The following is an 18,027-nucleotide window of genomic DNA, read 5'->3' as shown; positions in this document are numbered from 1 at the left end:
GAAAGGTCGGAAATCTCACAATGATCATGGAAGTAGCATTACTAATCTTCTGCTCTAACGATGGGGTCATCCATAGAAGGCATAGTAACCTTGGCAACAACTGCTGTGGAATATGATTAGCACTTCCTTAGAGCATGTCCTTTAGCAACTCTACATAGTACAGTCCTTTCAATCATGGCATTGCCAAGTCAGTGGGCATGGCAGCTTTCAAGCAGATGGATACACTCATGTCAGTATGACACCAGCTTAATAAGTCAGCCCGTACACAAATAACATTCGCCAGTGGTTGTGCTTGGACATCTCAAGAGGGAGCAGCATCCAGAGAACTCCATTTCTCCCATTACCAGCTCTCATAACTGCAAAATGCAGAGGCCTCATCTTGCTACTGACCCCTAGTCATCCTTTATACATCAGGACGCAGTGATCTGTAACCCTACATCATTTAGGAGACAGTGATCATTGTACGTTTTAGGACGATGATAGAAAAGAACGATAGGCAATCCAGAGTAAGAATAATTAATTGGACAAGAGCCAACTTCGATAGGGCAAGAACGAGCTGGGCCAGATAGAGTAGAACAAAAGATGGGCAGGAAAAGCTGTTGCTGAACAATGGGCTACCTTCAAAAAAAGAATTGGTTCGGGCACAGTCAAGGTATATTCCATCGTAAGGGAAAGGTAGGACAAACAAATCCAGAGCTCCCTTGATGAAAAAGGAGATAGAAATTAAGATAAAAAAAGCTTATGACAGGTGTCAGGTGGAAAATACAATTGAGAAACAAGAGGAATACAGAAGGTTCAGAGCAGAGGTGAAAAAGCATATTAGAAAAGCGAAGAGGGATTATGAGAAAAGACTGGCAGCCAACATAAAGGGAAATCCCAAAGTCTTCTATAGGCATATAAATAGTAAAAGTGTGGTAAAAGGAGGAGTAGGGCCAATTAGGGACCTAAAAGGGAATTTACACATGGATGAAGGGGCCATGGCTAAAGTATTAAATAATTACTTTGTATCCGTCTTTACCAAGGAGGTAGATGCTACCCAGGCTATGGTGACAGGCGAGGGAACTCTATCACTAGAAGGGTTCAAAATTGATAAGGAGGAAATGTTGAATAGACTGTCGGTACTTAAAGTTGACAAGGCACTGGGACCAGATGATATGCATCCAAGGACTTTGAAGGAAGCGAGAATAGAAAATGCAGGGGCACTGGCCATAACCTTTCAGTCTTCCCTAGACTCAGGGGAGGACTGGAGAATTGCAAACATTACACAGTTGTTCAAAAAAGTTTGTAAGGAATAAGCCCAGCAATTACAGACCATTCAGTTTAACTTCAGTGGTGGGCAAGATTCTCGAAACAATTATTCTGGATAGAATTAGTAGTCACATGGAAAAATATGGGTTGATAAGGAAGAGCCAGCATGGATTTCTAAAGGGGAAATCATGTTTCACTAACTTGCTGGGGTTTTTTGAAGAGCTAATAGAAAAGGCCGATGAGGGTAATGGTTTTGATGTGGAGTTCATGGACTTTGAAGACATTTGACACAATGTCACACAACAGAAAAGTTATTGCTCATGGAATAAAAGGGACAGTAGCAACATGGATACAAATTTGGCTGAAAAATAGGAAGCAGAGAGTAACGGTCAATGGATATTTTTTGGGCTGGAGGGAGGTTTGCAGTGGAGTTCCCCAGGGGTCGGTATTGGGTCCCTTGCTTTTCCTGATATATATTAATAATCTGGATCTTGCTGTGCAAGGGAAAATTCCAAAGTTTGCGGATGATACAAAGCTTGGGAGTGTTGTGAACTGTGAGAAGGACAGTGTAGAACTTCAAAGGGACATAGACAAGTTGGTGGAGTGGGCAGATAGGTGGCAGATGAAGTTCGATGCAGATAAGTGTGAGATGATGCATTTTGGGAGGAAGAACATAGACAATATAAAATAAGGGGTGAAATTTTGAAGTGGGTGCAGAAGCAGAAGGACTTGGGTGTATATGTACATTGATCATCGAAGGTAGCAGGATAGGTGGAGAGGGCAGTTAATAAAACATATAGTATCCTGGGCTTTATTAATAGGGCCTTAGAGTACAAGAGCAGGGAGGTTATGCTGAATTTATATAAGACACTCGTTAGACCTCAGCTGGAGTATTGTGCACAGTTCTGGGTGCCACATTATAGGAAGGATGTGAACACATTGGAGAGAGTGCAGAAGAGGCTTACAAGAATGGCTCCAGGGATGAGAAACTTCGGCTACAAAGATAGATTGGAGAGGCTGGGACTGTTCTTCTTGGAGAGAAGAAGGCGAAGAGGAGATTTGATACAGGTGTTCAAAATCATGAAGGGGCTGGACAGAGTAGATAGGGAGGAACTGTTCCTGCTCGTAAAAGGACCAAGAACAAGAGGGCACAGATTTAAAGTGATTTGCAAAAGAAGCAAATGTTACGTGAGAAAAAAACTTTTTCACACAACGAGTGGTTCGGGTCTGGAATGCACTGCCTGGAAGTGTGGTAGAGGCAGGTTCAATTGAGGCATTTAAGAGGGCATTAGATGATTATTTGATAGAAATAATGCGCAGGGGTACAAGGGTACAGGGAAAAGACAGGGCAATGGCACTAGGTCATAATGCTCATTTGGAGAGCTGATGCAGACATCATGGGCCAAATGGCCTTCTGTGCCATTAAAATTCTGTGTTTCTGTGATCATGCCCCCAAAGCTGCGAAGTTTGTTTGCATTGTCCTCACAGAGAGTGCCTCACCAGGACAATAGTTTGATTAGTTACATTCAGGACCCGGCAATCGTCAGGAGCCTGACAAGCTTCTGTCCTGGATGAGCTTTGCATTAGGGAGAAATGTGGCCCAGTCAGTATTGACACAGCAGCCAATAACAACATCTCCCCTTCATAGACCCTGCTGAGGACTTAGGAGATGTGCAAAAGCTTCGCTTTCAAAGCATCACAGTCCTCCACATGGTCCAGCTCTCAAAGGCTAATTCTTTCTATATGCCCTAAGTCAGTGAGTGCACTGTCAGGCAATGAATTCCATAACAAGTTGGGTGCCTTGCCATGACACAAGGATCACGTAAACGCTGCGAAGCAACTGTCCAGGAGCAATGCAAGATCCTCACAGGTTAGGAGATGGCTTCATCAAGATGAACACACACCTCTGACACACACAATCATACCCCTTCTGCAGACATTTGTAATTTTCCCTGACGATTGACCCTAACCTCCCTAGTTCAGCATCATGCATGGGAAGAGTGGGAACCAAGCATGGAATGACATTCAGCCGCAGAGGCAAAACAACAGAGAGGCATGGACACCTATGGGGTTCGTCGTTTGATGCCACTTCCAAAAACTCACCGTCAAAGTAATCACAATTGCAAACTGCACATTGGAGAAACGATTATAACATTAGTCATGATAAATACTTGTGCCATCCACAAACAACAGACATCAGTGCGACAGCAGCAGGATAATCACTAACCTTGATGAGCAATTCTCCTGAGCCCAAATAATATCTGCCTGAGATTTAAGGCTAACAGGTGTATTGGCCAACCACCATTGTCACATACGATGTGCCTTTGCTGATGTCGCAGATGTGGAAATAAAGGCTACTTATTGTGGTGAGAATATGTGAGAATTAATGCCCTTCCCTGACTTCTTGAGGAGAAGGGGCACCTGGAGGGAAGTTGAGGTACGCTATCCCACTCTCGCCTAGCCACTTCTGGAACGCACACATGGCTAGAGCGATAGTGTGCAGGTCGGAGCACAAATCCAGCAGAACCTGGGTCTCCAAGGCATCCGCCACCCTTTCCATGGAGACTTTGATGCGCTCGCATGCTGGAGCCACGACATCAGACAGAACATGGACGAATGGACTCCTCCATCCTTCGTTCCACTCTGCCAATGGCTTCTGACAACTCTGCCTGATGTTCCCCTGCCTGTCCCTGCATCTCCAACATTTCTCTTAGGGCAGATTCCAGAGGCTCATCGTCGGACTCAGTCTCATTAGGGGCCATGTTTCCAGCAATCCTCCAAGTGTCAGAGACCTCAGCTGTCACTGTCTCCACCTGCTGTGGACACACGTCTATGAGGTGATCACCAGATTGTGAACCCGAACCTACTCTAAAACTAGGTCCCACCAAGATGTGTGTATCTGCACTGGGTGCAGGTGAACGCAGTGGCAATTCTTCATTTGAGGGTAGGTCTGCTTCATCCTCAGAGGTGGTCTGGGGGCTGGAGTGGAGTCTTCCTGTTGAGGCCATCCTCCCCCTTTTTTTATACTGGCACCTAGAATAGAGAGAAGAGAGAATTAGTAATTGAATAGGCTGGCTCATACATTAAAGATCATTCAAATTCATTGCCCACATGTTGTCAATGAACACTGTATGCACCCTCACTGGCTTGTTGGGAGGCCAGTCTCACCTTGCGCGCAGGAACAATCCCTGTCCTCACCAGCCAGCTCTGCGGCCAGTTTTTTAAAATGGTGAGAAGGCCCACAACTCTGGGGTTCCCCCACCAGTCTTGGCTCTCTCCCTTTTGTTATGTGAAATCTTATCCTGCATAATGACAGATGGATTGACTGTGATCACTATGCATGAAGGAGCAGTTCAGAAGCATGCATGCCTGTTGCGTCTACTAATTTGCCTTTGCTCTTTTTATTATTTTTTTAGTAACCATTTGTTGACCTTTAAAAGTTTCCCAATCTTCCAGCCTGCCACTGACCTTTGCAATTTGGTATGCCTTAGTTTTTGCCTTTATGTTATCTTTAACTTCCTTGCTTAGCCATGAATGCTTTTTCCCCCTCTTACCATCTTTCTTCCTCTTTGGAATATATTTTACTTGGGAGGAATTGAATATCTCCTTAAATATCTGCCACTGTTCATCAACTGTCCTACCTTGTAGTCTTCCTGCCCAGTCCACTGGGGCCAAATCTGCCCTCATGCCTATGTAGTTACCTTTGTTTAACTCCAGAACACGAGTGTGGGACTCAAGTTTCTCGATCTCAAACTGAACTTGAAATTCTAGCATGCTATGATCACTCTTCCCTAGAGGATCTTTTACTATGAGATCGTTAATTAATCCCATCTCATTACACAAAACCAAATTTAGAATAGCCTGCTCCCTGGTTGGCTCCACAACATATTGCTTCAAGAAACAATCTCTAATACACTCTCCCTCGTGGCTACCCTTGCCAATTTGATTAGTCCAGTCTATATGCATATTAAAAATCACCCATAATTATTGCCATGCCTTTCTTACATGCTCCCAGTATTTCCTGGTTTCTACTGTGCCCTACTGCTGAACTACTGTTTGGGGACCTATAGATTACTCCCACCAGGGATTTCTTTCCCTTGCTATTTCTTATTTCTACCCAGACTGTCTCTACATCTTGCTCTCCAGTGCCTATTTCATTCCTCACTATAGCACTGATCTCTTCCTTTACTAACAAAGCTACACCCTCCTTTCCTTCCTGCCTATCCTTCCGAAACACTGAGTACCCTTGGATATTCAACTCCCAAACCTGTTCTCCCTGTAATCACGTCTCAGTAATCGCCAACAAATCATACCTATTTATCTTTATTTGCGCTGTTAACTCCGATGCTATGCACATTAAGACACAAAGCCTTTAGGTTTGCCCTATTGTCAATTTTCCCTGCTCTTATATGATTCTTTGGTGCAACATGGCGTTTACACACACTGTCCCTTCCTTTCACTTTTTGGTAAAAATCAGCCTCGTCACTAACCTGCACTCTTCCCCTCTCCTTAAACTTTGATTTTTTTATATTCCCATGCAGCTGAACCCTCCCCCCCCACTATTTAGTTTAAAGCCCTATCTACAACCCAAGTTATGCAATTCGCCAGGACACTGGTCCCAGCATGATTCAAGTGGAGCCCATTCGAACGGACTAGCTTCCTCTTTCCCCAGTACTGGTGCTAATGTCCCATGAATTCAAACTCATTTCTCCCACAGCAATCTTTGAGCCACGCATTTACCTCTTTAATCTTATTGACCCTGTGCCAATTAGCTCGTGACTCAGGTAGTAATCCAGAGATTATTACCTTTTTGGTTCAGCTTTTTAATTTAGCCCCTAGCTGCTCGTATTCTCGTATATGGATGGGAACCCCATCACCTGGAAGTTCCCCTCCGAGTCACTCACCATCCTGACTTGGAAATATATTGCTGTTCCTTCACTGTCGCTGCGTCAAAACCCTGGAACTTCCTTCCTAACAGCACTGTGGGTGTACCTATGCCACATGGACTGCAGCGGTTCAAGAAGGCAGCTCACCACCACCTTCTCAAGGGCAGTTAGGGGTGGGCAATAAATGCTGGCCTAGCCAGTGACACCCACATCCCATGAATGAATAAAAAAAAGGTTAATACTTAGCATTTCACGTGTTGAAACATGGCATGGTTCACAAGTGCAGTGCATGTCGGCCTGTCATATTATGGATCCCGGGACTTTTCGGGTCTATTCTTTCATCCAGGACAGAGCAGCCCACTTGATTGGTACCCCACCCACCACCTTAAACATTCACTCCTTCCACCACCAATGCACAGTAGCAGCAGTGTGTACCATCTACAAGATGCACTGCAGCAACTCACCAAGGCTCTATCTACAGCACCTTCCAAACCCGCAATCTCTAACATGTAGAAGGACAAGGGAGCAGATGGATGGGAATACCACCACCTGGAAGTTCCGCTCCAAGTCACACACAATCCTGACTTGGAATTATGTCACAGCTCTTTCACTGTCGCTAGATCAAAATCCTGGAACTCCCTCCCCTACACCACATGGACTGCAGCAGTTCCAGATGGCAGCTCACCACCATCTTCTCAAGGGCCATTAGGGATGGGCAACAAGTGCTGGCCTAGTCAGCTAAATTACTAAATTAAAAACACCTGTGTCAACACAACCAACAACTTCTAACGAAATATTTGTAATTCATGAACAATGGGAAGAGTGCTTCTGGCTCCCTTAACTTGTACCCTTTTGGCTGGAGCTCCTGGTACATCTAGCCCTCAAGCCATCCTTCTAGCCAATCACCATTGCAACCTGCTAATACTAGACTCACTGGAGCCCAAATATGCCATAGAGTCATAGAGGTCTATAGCACAGAAAAAGGCCCTTCGGCCCATCGAGTCTGCACCAGTCAAACAATTACCTAACTATTCTAATCCCATTTTCCACACTAGGCCCATAGCCTTGTATACCATAGCATCACAAGTGCATATCCAAATACTTCTTAAATGTTATGAGGGTTTCTGCCTCTACCACCCTTTCAGGCAGTGAGTTCCAGATTCCCACCACACTCTGGGTGAAAAAATTCTTCCTCACACCCCCTCTAAAAGTCCTGCCCCTTACCTTAAATCTATGCCCCCTGGTTATTGATCCCTCCAACAAGAGGAAAAGTTCCTTCTTATCTACCCTATCTATGCCCCTCATAATTTTATACACCTCAATCATGTCCCCCCTCAATCTCCTCTGCTCCAGGGAAAATAACCCCAGTCTACCCAATCTCTTCTCATAACGAAAAGTCTCGAGCCCAGGCAACATCCTGCTAAATCTCCTCTGCACTCTCTCCAGTGCAATCACATCCTTCCTATATGCGGATTCCAAGACTGCACGCAATACTCTGGCTGTGGCCTAATCAGCACTTTATACAGTTCCAGCGTAACCTCCCTGCTCTTATATTCTATGCCTCGGCTAATAAAGGCAAGTATCCCATATGCCTTCTTAACCACCTTATCTACCTGTCCCGCTACCTTAAGGGACCGGTGGACATGCACACCGGGATCCCTCTGATTCTCGTTACTTCCCAGGGTCTTACCATTCATCATGTATTCCTGTGCCTTGTTTGTCCTGCCCAAGTGCATCACCTGACACTTATCCAGATTAAATTCCATTTGTCACTGATCAGCCCACCTGACCAGCCCATCTACACCCTCCTGTAATCTAAGACTATCTTCCTCACTATTTACCACCCCACCAATTTTCGTGTCATCCGCGAATTTACTGATCAACCTTCCTACATTCAAGTCTAAATCATTTATATATACCACAAACAGCAATGGACCCAACACTGATCCCTGTGGAACCCCACTGGACACAGGCATCCAGTCACAAGAATGCCCCTCGGCCAACACCCTCCACCCTCTGCTTCCTGCCAATTCTGGATCCAATTTGCCAAATTGCCTTGGATCCCATGGGCTCTTACCTTCGTTATCATTCTCCCATGCGGGACCTTATCAAAAGCCTTGCTGAAGTCCAAGTAGTCTACGTCAAATGTATTGCTCTCATCTACACACCTGGTCACCTCTTCGAAAAATTCAATCAAATTGGTCAAACATGACCTCCCCTTAACAAAACCATGCTGACTGTCCTTGATTAATCCCTGCCTCTCCAAGTGTAGATTAATTTTATCCCTCAGAATTGCTTCCAATAGTTTCCCCACCATAACTTCACATGTTCTTTCTTGAAGTTACATTACAGTATTTAGCACTTAAAGAAATGCCAACTTAAAGACTTTCTTTAAAGCCTCCCAATAGTATGTACAAATTAAGACTTTTGAACACTAAGCTTGTGCCGAGTACAATTTGCTAATTTGAGCCTTATTAATTACACAGATGTGTCAAGGAGGTAAAAGCTAAGAAGGTGCTTTCTCAATGCTTATAGAATAGAACAATCTGGGATTTTGACCCAGTTATGATTGTATAAGGATTATCTTCAACCTGGGAGAATATTATCACTGTGGTTCAACGAGGTCCATTTTGGGACCATCTTCATATAAAATCTGGATCTAAAAGTTACAAGCACAATGGCCAGAATTGAAGCTGATGTAAAACTAATGAAGTTGGTCGGCAGCAAAGCTGAACAGAATAAGCTACAGGAGAATTTGAATATACTTGGGTATTGGGCAGACAGGTGGCAGATGAAATTCAATGTAGAGACATGCAAAAAGCCTCACGTCAGGACAACGGAAAGAAAATCATCTGCTTGGAAAACAAAAGAGATCTGGAAATCCTGGTTGATGATAAATTGACAATAAATTACAACAATGCTCATTGGGAGTGTGTAAAGCAAATCACTTGTTGGGATGTATTGAAAGCTCAACATTGAGTCTAAATATTGAGATAATTCTTCCACTTTATAAATCATTGCCGTGGACCATGGCCTTTGGCAGCACCCTTAACTTTTCTGCTGCCGATGCCCCATACAGGTAAGTTTTTTTTAAAACTTACTTATTTTGATGGTGATCTAACAATCTCTTTAGAATCTGGCTATTAGGCTGCATGTAGGCTTGGTGTTGGCTGCCTTAGGGCAAGCCAGTCTTGTGTTGGGGCCTCAGCAGACGTTGGTCTTCTTATTTGCATGTGCACACAATCTCAAGTGTGGGCCCTGGAAGCCTTTTTTTTGGCCTTTACCAATATGGCAGACATTGCATTTCCAGCTCATAATGAGCATTTACGTTCTGCCTACCATTTTGGAGGCTCTAGAGGCTGTTTAGCAACACAGCAGAATTTCTAAGCCTTCATGTTTCTGAAACTTCAAGTAAAGACAGAGGGTAGCATTGGAAAGGTGCTTTTCTGAATGGAGAGCTGTGACTAGTGGAGTTCCGCAGGGATTAGTGCTGGGACCTTTGCTGTTTGTAGTATACATGAATGATTTGGAGGAAAATGTAACTGGGCTAATTAGTAAGTTTGCAGACAACACTAAGGTTGGAGGAGTTGCAGATAGTGAAGAGGATTGTCAAAGGATATAGATCGGTTGAAGACTTGGGCGGAGAAATGGCAGATGGAGTTTAATCCGGACAAATGCGAGGTAATGCATTTTGGAAGGTCTAATACAGGCAGGAATTATACAGTAAATGGCAGAACCCTTAAGTGCATCGACGGGCAGAGGGATCTGGGTGTACAGGTCCACAGGTCACTGAAAGTGGCAATGCAGGTGGATAAGGTAGTCAGGAAGGCAAATGGCATGCTTGCCTTCATTGGCAGGGGTATTGAGTACAAAAGCTGGGAAGTCATGCTGCAGCTGTATAGGACCTTAGTTAGGCCACACTTGGAATATTGCATGCAGTTCTGGTTGCCACATTACCAGAAGGATATGGAGGCGTTGGAGAGGGTGCAGAGGAGGTTTACCAGGATGTTGCCTGGTCTGGAGGTTATTAACTATGAGGAGAGGTTGAAGAAACTCAGATTGTTCTCACTAGAGCGACGGAGATTGAAGGGCAACTTGATAGAAGTTTACAAAATTATGAGTGGCATGGACAGAGTAGATAGTCAGAAGCTTTTTCCCAGGGTGGAAGAGTCAATTACTAGGGGACATAGATTTAAGGTGAGAGGAGAAAACCATAGAGGAGATGTGCGGGGCAAGTTTTTTACGCAGAGGGTAGTGAGTGTCTGGAATTAGCTGCCGGAGCAGGTGGTGGAAGTAGGTACGATAGTGGTGTTTAAGAGGCAGCTTGACAAATACATGAATAGGATGGGAATAGAGGGATACAGACCCCGGAAGTGCAAAATGTTTTAGTTGACGGGCAATATGATCGGCGCAGGCTTGGAGGGCCGAAGGACCTGTTCCTGTGCTGTACTTTTCTTTGTTCTTTGTTTAAAATATGCATAATTTGTTTCCCTTCTCTTGGTGTGAGCACATTAGATTGCAGCTCCTTCCCGGGCCACCATGGAACCAGCTAATATTGAGTGCAGGCATGATTCAATGTACAGCCCTCAGTAATATTTCCCACTGTGCATCAATGCATATCATTTCCACTCAGTATTCTGACTAATGATGCAATATAAGCAAACTACTTGTCGTCTGAAGAGACCCCAAACTGCCTTGTAGTTAAAACTGTTTCTTCAATAAGTACCAATATTGTCCTCTTTTCACAGGTTCCCCAAACCTAAGGCAGAAGCCGCCACCACGCAGAGAAGCCAGCTTGGTATGTATTGATTTTGTTTTCCTGTCACATCAGCAATTTACTTATTCAGTAACACCTTCCAATCTCACAACCTGTGCCCCAAAACGGGCAAGGGCAGCAAGTGCACATGGGTTTCATATTTTTTCAGAAGCCCGCCGGGGCTCCTGGCCTGCCCACCAACCTTAAGGTTGGACGGGCAGTTCCTTTAATTGTTTTAATTATCCTGTCAATGGCCTCAATTGAGGCCATTGACAGGTCGGCGGGCAGACAGCTGATCGCGCTGTGCCCCTGCCTTCCTGAAGATTTAAATGGGGCGGGATGATGTCAGGAGTTCCCCCTGACGTCATCCCGTTCATTTTCACGTTGGCGAGCGGGCCCCACCCCCTTCTCGCCGACGGAAAAATTCAGCCCAAAGTGAAACAATGGGAATTTTCATTTAAAGGGGAAAATATGTATAAAGGAGCGAAGGTTGTGTGTGTAAGGTTAGGCATTCTAAGATCTAACATAAGTGTAAAAAGTCTCCAGCATCTACATCTCAAGTTGCTGTCTACAATGAACTGAAGCTGAGAAAAACTCTTTGAATCTGACTGTTCAGGGTATTGTGTGTTACTTTGCCTGGGTCTTTTAAAAATCTGTGTGTCTCACTGTTGTCTTAACGAAAGTGTAACTGGGGTTTAGATTAATTAGGGGATTTAGATGTTGTCATAGTAGTAATTTGTAGCTCTGTATATGTGCTTAAAATAATTTCTTTTATTAATAATGGTTTAATTTAGTTTTGTAAGAAATCTATTAGACTTGGTGGCCTTTTTACTGAATTCAAAGCCCGCATCTCGAAATAAGTACAAATTGCAAATAGTTGTGGCAGCTGCTTCAGGTTTCCCTCTGGGATTTGGGCAGCTTGGCATTTACATTCCGCCTGCCATAGCAGTAGATACTGTTGTTATGTGGGAGAGTTTGGGGAAATATTTGAAACACAGGACCAACGAAAGAGTGGGCCACTGGGATATATATTGCTCTAGCAAAATGTCAACACAAATGGGTCAAATGACCACCTCCTGTACAAATCTGAATAGTTCCAGACCAGACTAGCCCTTTTGTTGGTGTCAGGTAAGACCAGATTTAGCTGAGGGCTGTTAGCAGTTTCTTGCTACATCCTTAGTTAGGGAATAGCTTGTTACATGGAAAGGAATCCTGCAATAAATCGAAGCAAAAAAATCAATGAATAATTTCATATTTGTTGCCCTTTCTGAAAATCTGAAATACTAAATGTTAAAAATGGGAAGGAGCGAGAGTAAATTTTTTAGCCAAATAAACTGAAATTTTCTTTTACTTGTACTCCATGCTAGATCTAATGACAACAGTCGTGCAAATACCAGGTTCTTTTCAAGGTTTCTAACCAGGGTTGACTTAATGTATTGCACAGGGGTTCCAGCTTCCAAAGCCTCCAGAGCCACCTGCTGTTGAAGTGGAGTACTACACCATTGCAGAATTCCAGACACACATTGCTGATGGAATCAGTTTCCGTGGAGGGCAGAAAGCCGAGGTACACAGCATGTTTTAACAATCTCCTATAGAACCTAGCACAGGGAAGCTTAATACTTATATGCAAAATGTTATGATCCTGTGGAGTCCAACAAACTAAACCAAATTTACTAAACGACTCCTCCAACAAAACCACAATAAATAAGATTTCATTTTTTATAACTTTTATTTTAACAATCAACCCAAAGTCAACATAAATTAAACATGAGTTAACAGGCAAATTGTGGTCAATATGAACTGTAAATTACACTTTAATTAGCAGAAAAAACAAAGATAAATCTCAGATTTACTAACTGTCTGCTTAGAATTTGTTCTTCTTCTTGCATTCTGTGCCCGACCCACAGTGCTATGATCTCCACCACAGGTGGGGCAAGGAGGCAGGTTCCCGAATCCACTCCAGCCTGAACAAGGGTTGAACCCCGGTCTGTTGGCGTCAATCTGACCTGTCTAGCCAACTGGCCTACCAGCTCCCCAAGGAGTTTAATTTGCAGTGGCAACATACACTTTTAAATGCGATGGTGTGGTGGTATTGTCACTGGACTAGTAATCCAGAGACCCAGGGTAATGCTTTGGGGACCCGGCCTCAAATCCCACCACGGTAGATGGTGCAGTTTGAATTCAATAAAAATCTGGAATTGAAAGTCTGATGATGACCATGAAACCTTTGTCGATTGCTGTAAAAACCCATCTGGTTCACTTTAGGGGAGGAAATCTTCTGACCTACATGTGACTCCAAACCCACATCCATGTGGTTGACTCTTAACTGCCCCTCTGATGGGCAATAAATGCGGGCCTAAATGAATGAAAAACAAAACAATCAACATCCTGGGGGTTACCATTGACCAGAAGCTGAACTGGACTAGCCATATAAATACTGTGGCTACAAGAGCAGGTCAGAGGCCAGGAATCATGCAACGAATAACTCACCTCCTGACTCCCCAAAGCCTGTCCACCATTTACAAGGCATAAGTCAGGAGCGTGATGGAATACTCCCCACTTGCCTTGTTGAGTGCAGCTCCCACAGCACTCAAGAAGCTGGACATCGTCCAGGGCAAAGCGGCGCACTTGATTGACACCATGTCCACAAACATTCACTCCCTCTACCACCAACGCACAGTGTGTACCATCTACAAGATGCACTGCAGGAATTCACCAAGGCTCCTTAGACAGCACCTTCCAAACCCACAACCACTACCATCTAGAAGGACAAGGGCAGCAGATAGATGGGATCACCACCACCTGGAAGTTCCCCTCCAAGTCACTCACTATCCTGACTTGGAAATATATCGCTGTTCCTTCACTGTCGCTGAGTCACAATGCTGGAACTTCCTCCCTAACAGCACTGTGGATGTACCTACATCACATGGACTGCAGCGGTTCAAAAAGGCAGCTCACCACCACCTTCTCAAGGACTACTAGGGATGGGCAATAATTGCTGGCCCAGTCAGTGTAGCCCACATCCCCTAAATGAATTATTAAAAAATGCATGTTGTAGGCTGGAGCTATGGATAGTGATGGTAGAGGCTCCAATTTCTTTCCATCACATGTCTGATCAGGAATCTCTCCCTCTCTTACTACCTGCCATTGCATATGTTGGAAGGATTTACAAGTTGATATTCATCCTGTTTGGCAACGTTGTAAATGCACCCTCCTTGGCCATCGAGTCCTGGAGTGGGTTTTGAACCTGACGCTTCTGGCTCAGAGGCAGCGACACTACCACTGTGCCACAAGACCTCTTCCCTATTCGAATATGTGACACCAATTCCAGCCACAAAGTTCTTCAAAACTCTTGAACTTCCTTGAACCAAATTCCAGCTCCTTTTCTCTGAGGCTTCAGTTGTCGTCCCATACAAGTAGTTTTACTTTATTTGTGCTCCACAGGTACAATTTCCTCCAAAAGGCACCCTTCTCTAGATCCCTCTTAGCTCTGCTCCCGATTCAGGTACTTTTGGTGTTTTTCCAGCTGCATCATGACTTTCTTCTCCTCATAGCCTACCTGCATTAATCTCCACTGCTGAGATCATCTCATGGCTCTGTCCTTTTGTCTGGTTTCAACAGTTTCTACTTCCCGAGCAACCCGAGGTCACAGTTGATTTCCCAGAAACCTGAAACCTTAGCTTCTTTTTCAGTTAGGACCTGTCTTAATAAAACAAGCCTTGAGACCAGACGTTAACGCACCTAACAAAACAGCCAACAAGCCTCCTGTGCAGGCAACAGCTCACACATGCTTCCTCTCCGGTCCTGTAACCGTGAAACTCATCACAAAAAAATTAGTTCGAAGCAATTTTGTAATTCTATCACCTTTAAATAAAAACGAGCTTACATTTCCCAGGAAATGGTTTTGGATGGCAATTCTAATTCAGCTTCCTTTAGAAATTTGCTGCCAGAACTGAAATTATTTTATGGAAGTGTTTTTGCAATGTGTTTATGATGAAGGTAAATACAGAATTGGTTAAGTGTCAAGCATCAAATGCCAGCGAGGGGGATTTGCCTTAAGTTTCCAGTCTTTCATTATCAATACCCACAAATTCCACTCGGGCGACAGGTTCCTCGTCTGTGTAATTGCTAAGACACGGCAAAATCTAAATTTTTCTTTTCTAGACTCTTTTTAAAAATTCCTTATGGTTTACAAAATTACAGCATTTAAACCTTTTTGAAACACTCAGTAATATTGTTACAGTTTTGCAGTTTGAAATATTTTTATATTATATTATATATTATATTATTTTATATTATAACTAAAGCTTGTCGGTAAGCAGGGATTTGCCACAAAACTATATGGATATGTACATTCTCTTGTAGCACTAGCACCATGCTTTATGCACCATCTTTGTCTCATTGCCCTTTGATACCTGCTTAAAGTAATTGTTTATATATTTAATCCTTAGGTCATTGAGAAAAATTTAGGTGGCTGGTGGTATGTGCAGATTGGGCAGCAGGAGGGTTGGGCTCCATCTTCATACATTGACAAGAGGAAAAAGCCAAATCTGTCTAGAAGAAGCAGCACACTGATCCGGCCAAAAATTCCTCCCCCGGCACCACCCACCAAAAACAAGCCAAACTCCGAGGAAATGGGTTCAGGAAATGAGAATGAATGCATGCAGCAAAAACCCAAGTTCGAGGAACCAGAGTATGATATTCCTGCTGCAATCTTCGACTCTGAGCCCCAGACTGAAATGAAGTTGGCTGCTGATGAGCAGGCTAAGGAAGATTCATTAAGTCAGGACCAGACAGAGTCCAGCCAGCAGCAAAGCAAACCATGCCCACTCTCCACACTGCGGAAAGCCCACTTCAAAGTGGGTGAATCTTCAGAAAGCTTGTCTCGCGAGGACCAGCTTGTATACCCTCCAAGTAATAAGGAATGCAACCAAGAAGGGAGCAGCAGTAGCTTAGAATGTAATCACGTTTATGAAACTGTTACTCAAGTTGTTGCTGCACTGTCAGCATCTGAGACCAGCTCTTCACCAAAATACATTTCATCAAAACACTCTCTAAAAGACCTTCACTTAAAATCTGAGAAAAAAACTGATGCTAGAAAAAGTGGTGAGAGTTACTGCAAATCCACCTCTGATATAAGTCCTTGCACAACACAGAAAACTGGGCCAAAGAAAGACAAGGAGGTGTCTGAAACAAATGCACACACAGAGCAGAATGCTGCTCCCAGTCCCATAACCAGACCAAAGCCTTCCGTGAGACCAAAGCCTTTACTGGTGAAACCAGAAACACAGAATATGGAGATCAGCACCATCAGGCGCCACCTTAGGCCCACAGGACAGCTGAAACACAACTCCAAAGGGGCAAAAACTGATGATGCAGAAACTATCTCATTAACGTCCTCTGAAAATTCAGAAGACTCTTTCACCAAAAGTACAGTGGACCTTTCCACAAATGCATCACCCAGCCAAGCTGGACTGGGCATAGCAAGACCTAGTGAGCAGGAAACAGAATCACTGTGCCAGTACAAGACGGTGGATAAATATGAGAAAGTTCAGGACAATGAAATCAGTTTTCCGGCAGGAATAATGGTGGAGGTTCTGGAAAAACAGGACAGTGGTTGGTGGTTTATTAGAATTGGAGACGCTGAGGGATGGGCCCCTGTCTTCTACTTGGAGCATGTTGGTGGCATGCCAGCACAGAGTCCTGGAGAGTCTGAAACATCTAGTGGGGAGAGGCCAGTGAATGAAAACCAACTCAATAACATGGAGAAAATAGACAACAAGGTCCAGGCATTAAACAACATCAACCTTGGTCTAAGGAGAGCAACACCCCCAATTCCTGCAAAACCCCCTGGAGGGTTTACAAGGCTAGGGACGAGCATGAATGGTTCAGTAAAAATGAGAAATGGGTTGAAACAGATAGCCGTGAGGCCACAATCTGTTTTTGTTTCCCCCTCAAGCAAAGAAACTAACAACCTCGCTGGATCACTCAGGAGGAATGAATCTATGGTGTGCCACGAGAATATCAGGTCCACAGTGAACATCCGGCGTAATGCATCCTTCAACAACATCCGGTTACGGAAGAAGAGTGAGGAGTCTGACACTCTACACTCAGCTACAGTGTCAGTTCCCAACCAGGCAAAGGTCAGACCTTCAGAAAGGTGTGGAGTAATCGAATCGGATGCCATGGGCAGAACTTCCCAGAAAAATGGAATTCCTGTGTCAGCTGTGAGACCAAAGCCAGTGTGCATCCAGGAGAAACCTCAGTTCATTCAGAACAACTGGAGGGAGGTGTACGTTACAATCGCTGACTATCAGGGAGATGAGGAGACCATGGGTTTCCAAGAAGGCAGCTCTGTGGAGGTGCTGGAACGTAATCCCAATGGTTGGTGGTATTGTCAAATAATAGATAGTGGACGCTCTCAAAAGGGCTGGGTGCCTTCGAATTATTTAGAAAAGAAGTACTAATATTTCTTTGTTTTTTATATGAATATGTTTAATTTATAGATGCAATGTGCATTTTCTAATAGAACTGTCAGGCAGACACTGCAAGCCTGCAATGGAATAAATGTCGCTATATTTCAACTGCTGGATTGCTGAGCTAGTCTATACCAGTGAGACTGTAACATAGACTGTAACATGAAGGTGATTGAGTATGTGGAAAGCCACCTGTAAACAACTGGAATCGTGTAGTCTGTCTGCACATGGTGAGTTCAGGACATGAAAGCGTCAAAGTGGAGCTGATTGTTTACAGCTGGACAAAGGCGAGTTGCATTCCCATATGCAACAGATTTACTCAAAAGCCGGACCTTTGAGCAGAGTTGGATGTTTTAAATTAATTATTATTGTTTTTATTATATACTTCTAACAGAATAGGCAGGAGTTATTCTGGATTTTTTTTTCACTGGTGCCTTTAGCATGCCCAAAGTACATAAACTGAGAATTACCATTCTTTTCACTGTGCCAAAAATGTCAGAAGTTAGTCTGTTAGAAATGTTTTGACTTGATGGGGTCTCACCAGCCAGAGTGTGGTGGAGGGGAGACAAAAGGGAACCAACACCATCCGCAGTGACAGGTGAGTCAGGAAGCCTCAATATTTGCAAATGTGCAGAGATGCTGCTTGCATTGACAAACTGTT

General features: G+C 44.0%; 1 protein-coding gene across 2 annotated transcripts in view; it reads left to right on the top strand.

Moving 5' to 3' along the window:
• Positions 1-17,474, top strand: part of sh3pxd2aa (SH3 and PX domains 2Aa) — a 507,011-nt gene extending 489,537 nt beyond the window's left edge. For both annotated transcript variants that reach the window (XM_078564963.1, XM_078564962.1), the window contains 3 exons: positions 10,883-10,932; positions 12,335-12,454; positions 15,342-17,474. In XM_078564963.1, the coding sequence (XP_078421089.1) occupies positions 10,883-10,932; positions 12,335-12,454; positions 15,342-17,357 (2,186 nt within the window). In that variant the 3' untranslated portion in view covers positions 17,358-17,474. The remainder of the gene's footprint in view (positions 1-10,882; positions 10,933-12,334; positions 12,455-15,341) is intronic.
• Positions 17,475-18,027: the final 553 nt, after the last annotated feature.

Source organism: Cetorhinus maximus, chromosome 20, assembly GCF_964194155.1.
Source record: "Cetorhinus maximus chromosome 20, sCetMax3.hap1.1, whole genome shotgun sequence".
In the NCBI taxonomy this organism is placed as follows: domain Eukaryota; kingdom Metazoa; phylum Chordata; class Chondrichthyes; order Lamniformes; family Cetorhinidae; genus Cetorhinus; species Cetorhinus maximus.
Note: the sequence above shows the minus strand (reverse complement) of the source record. Positions and strands in the feature narration are given on the sequence as shown.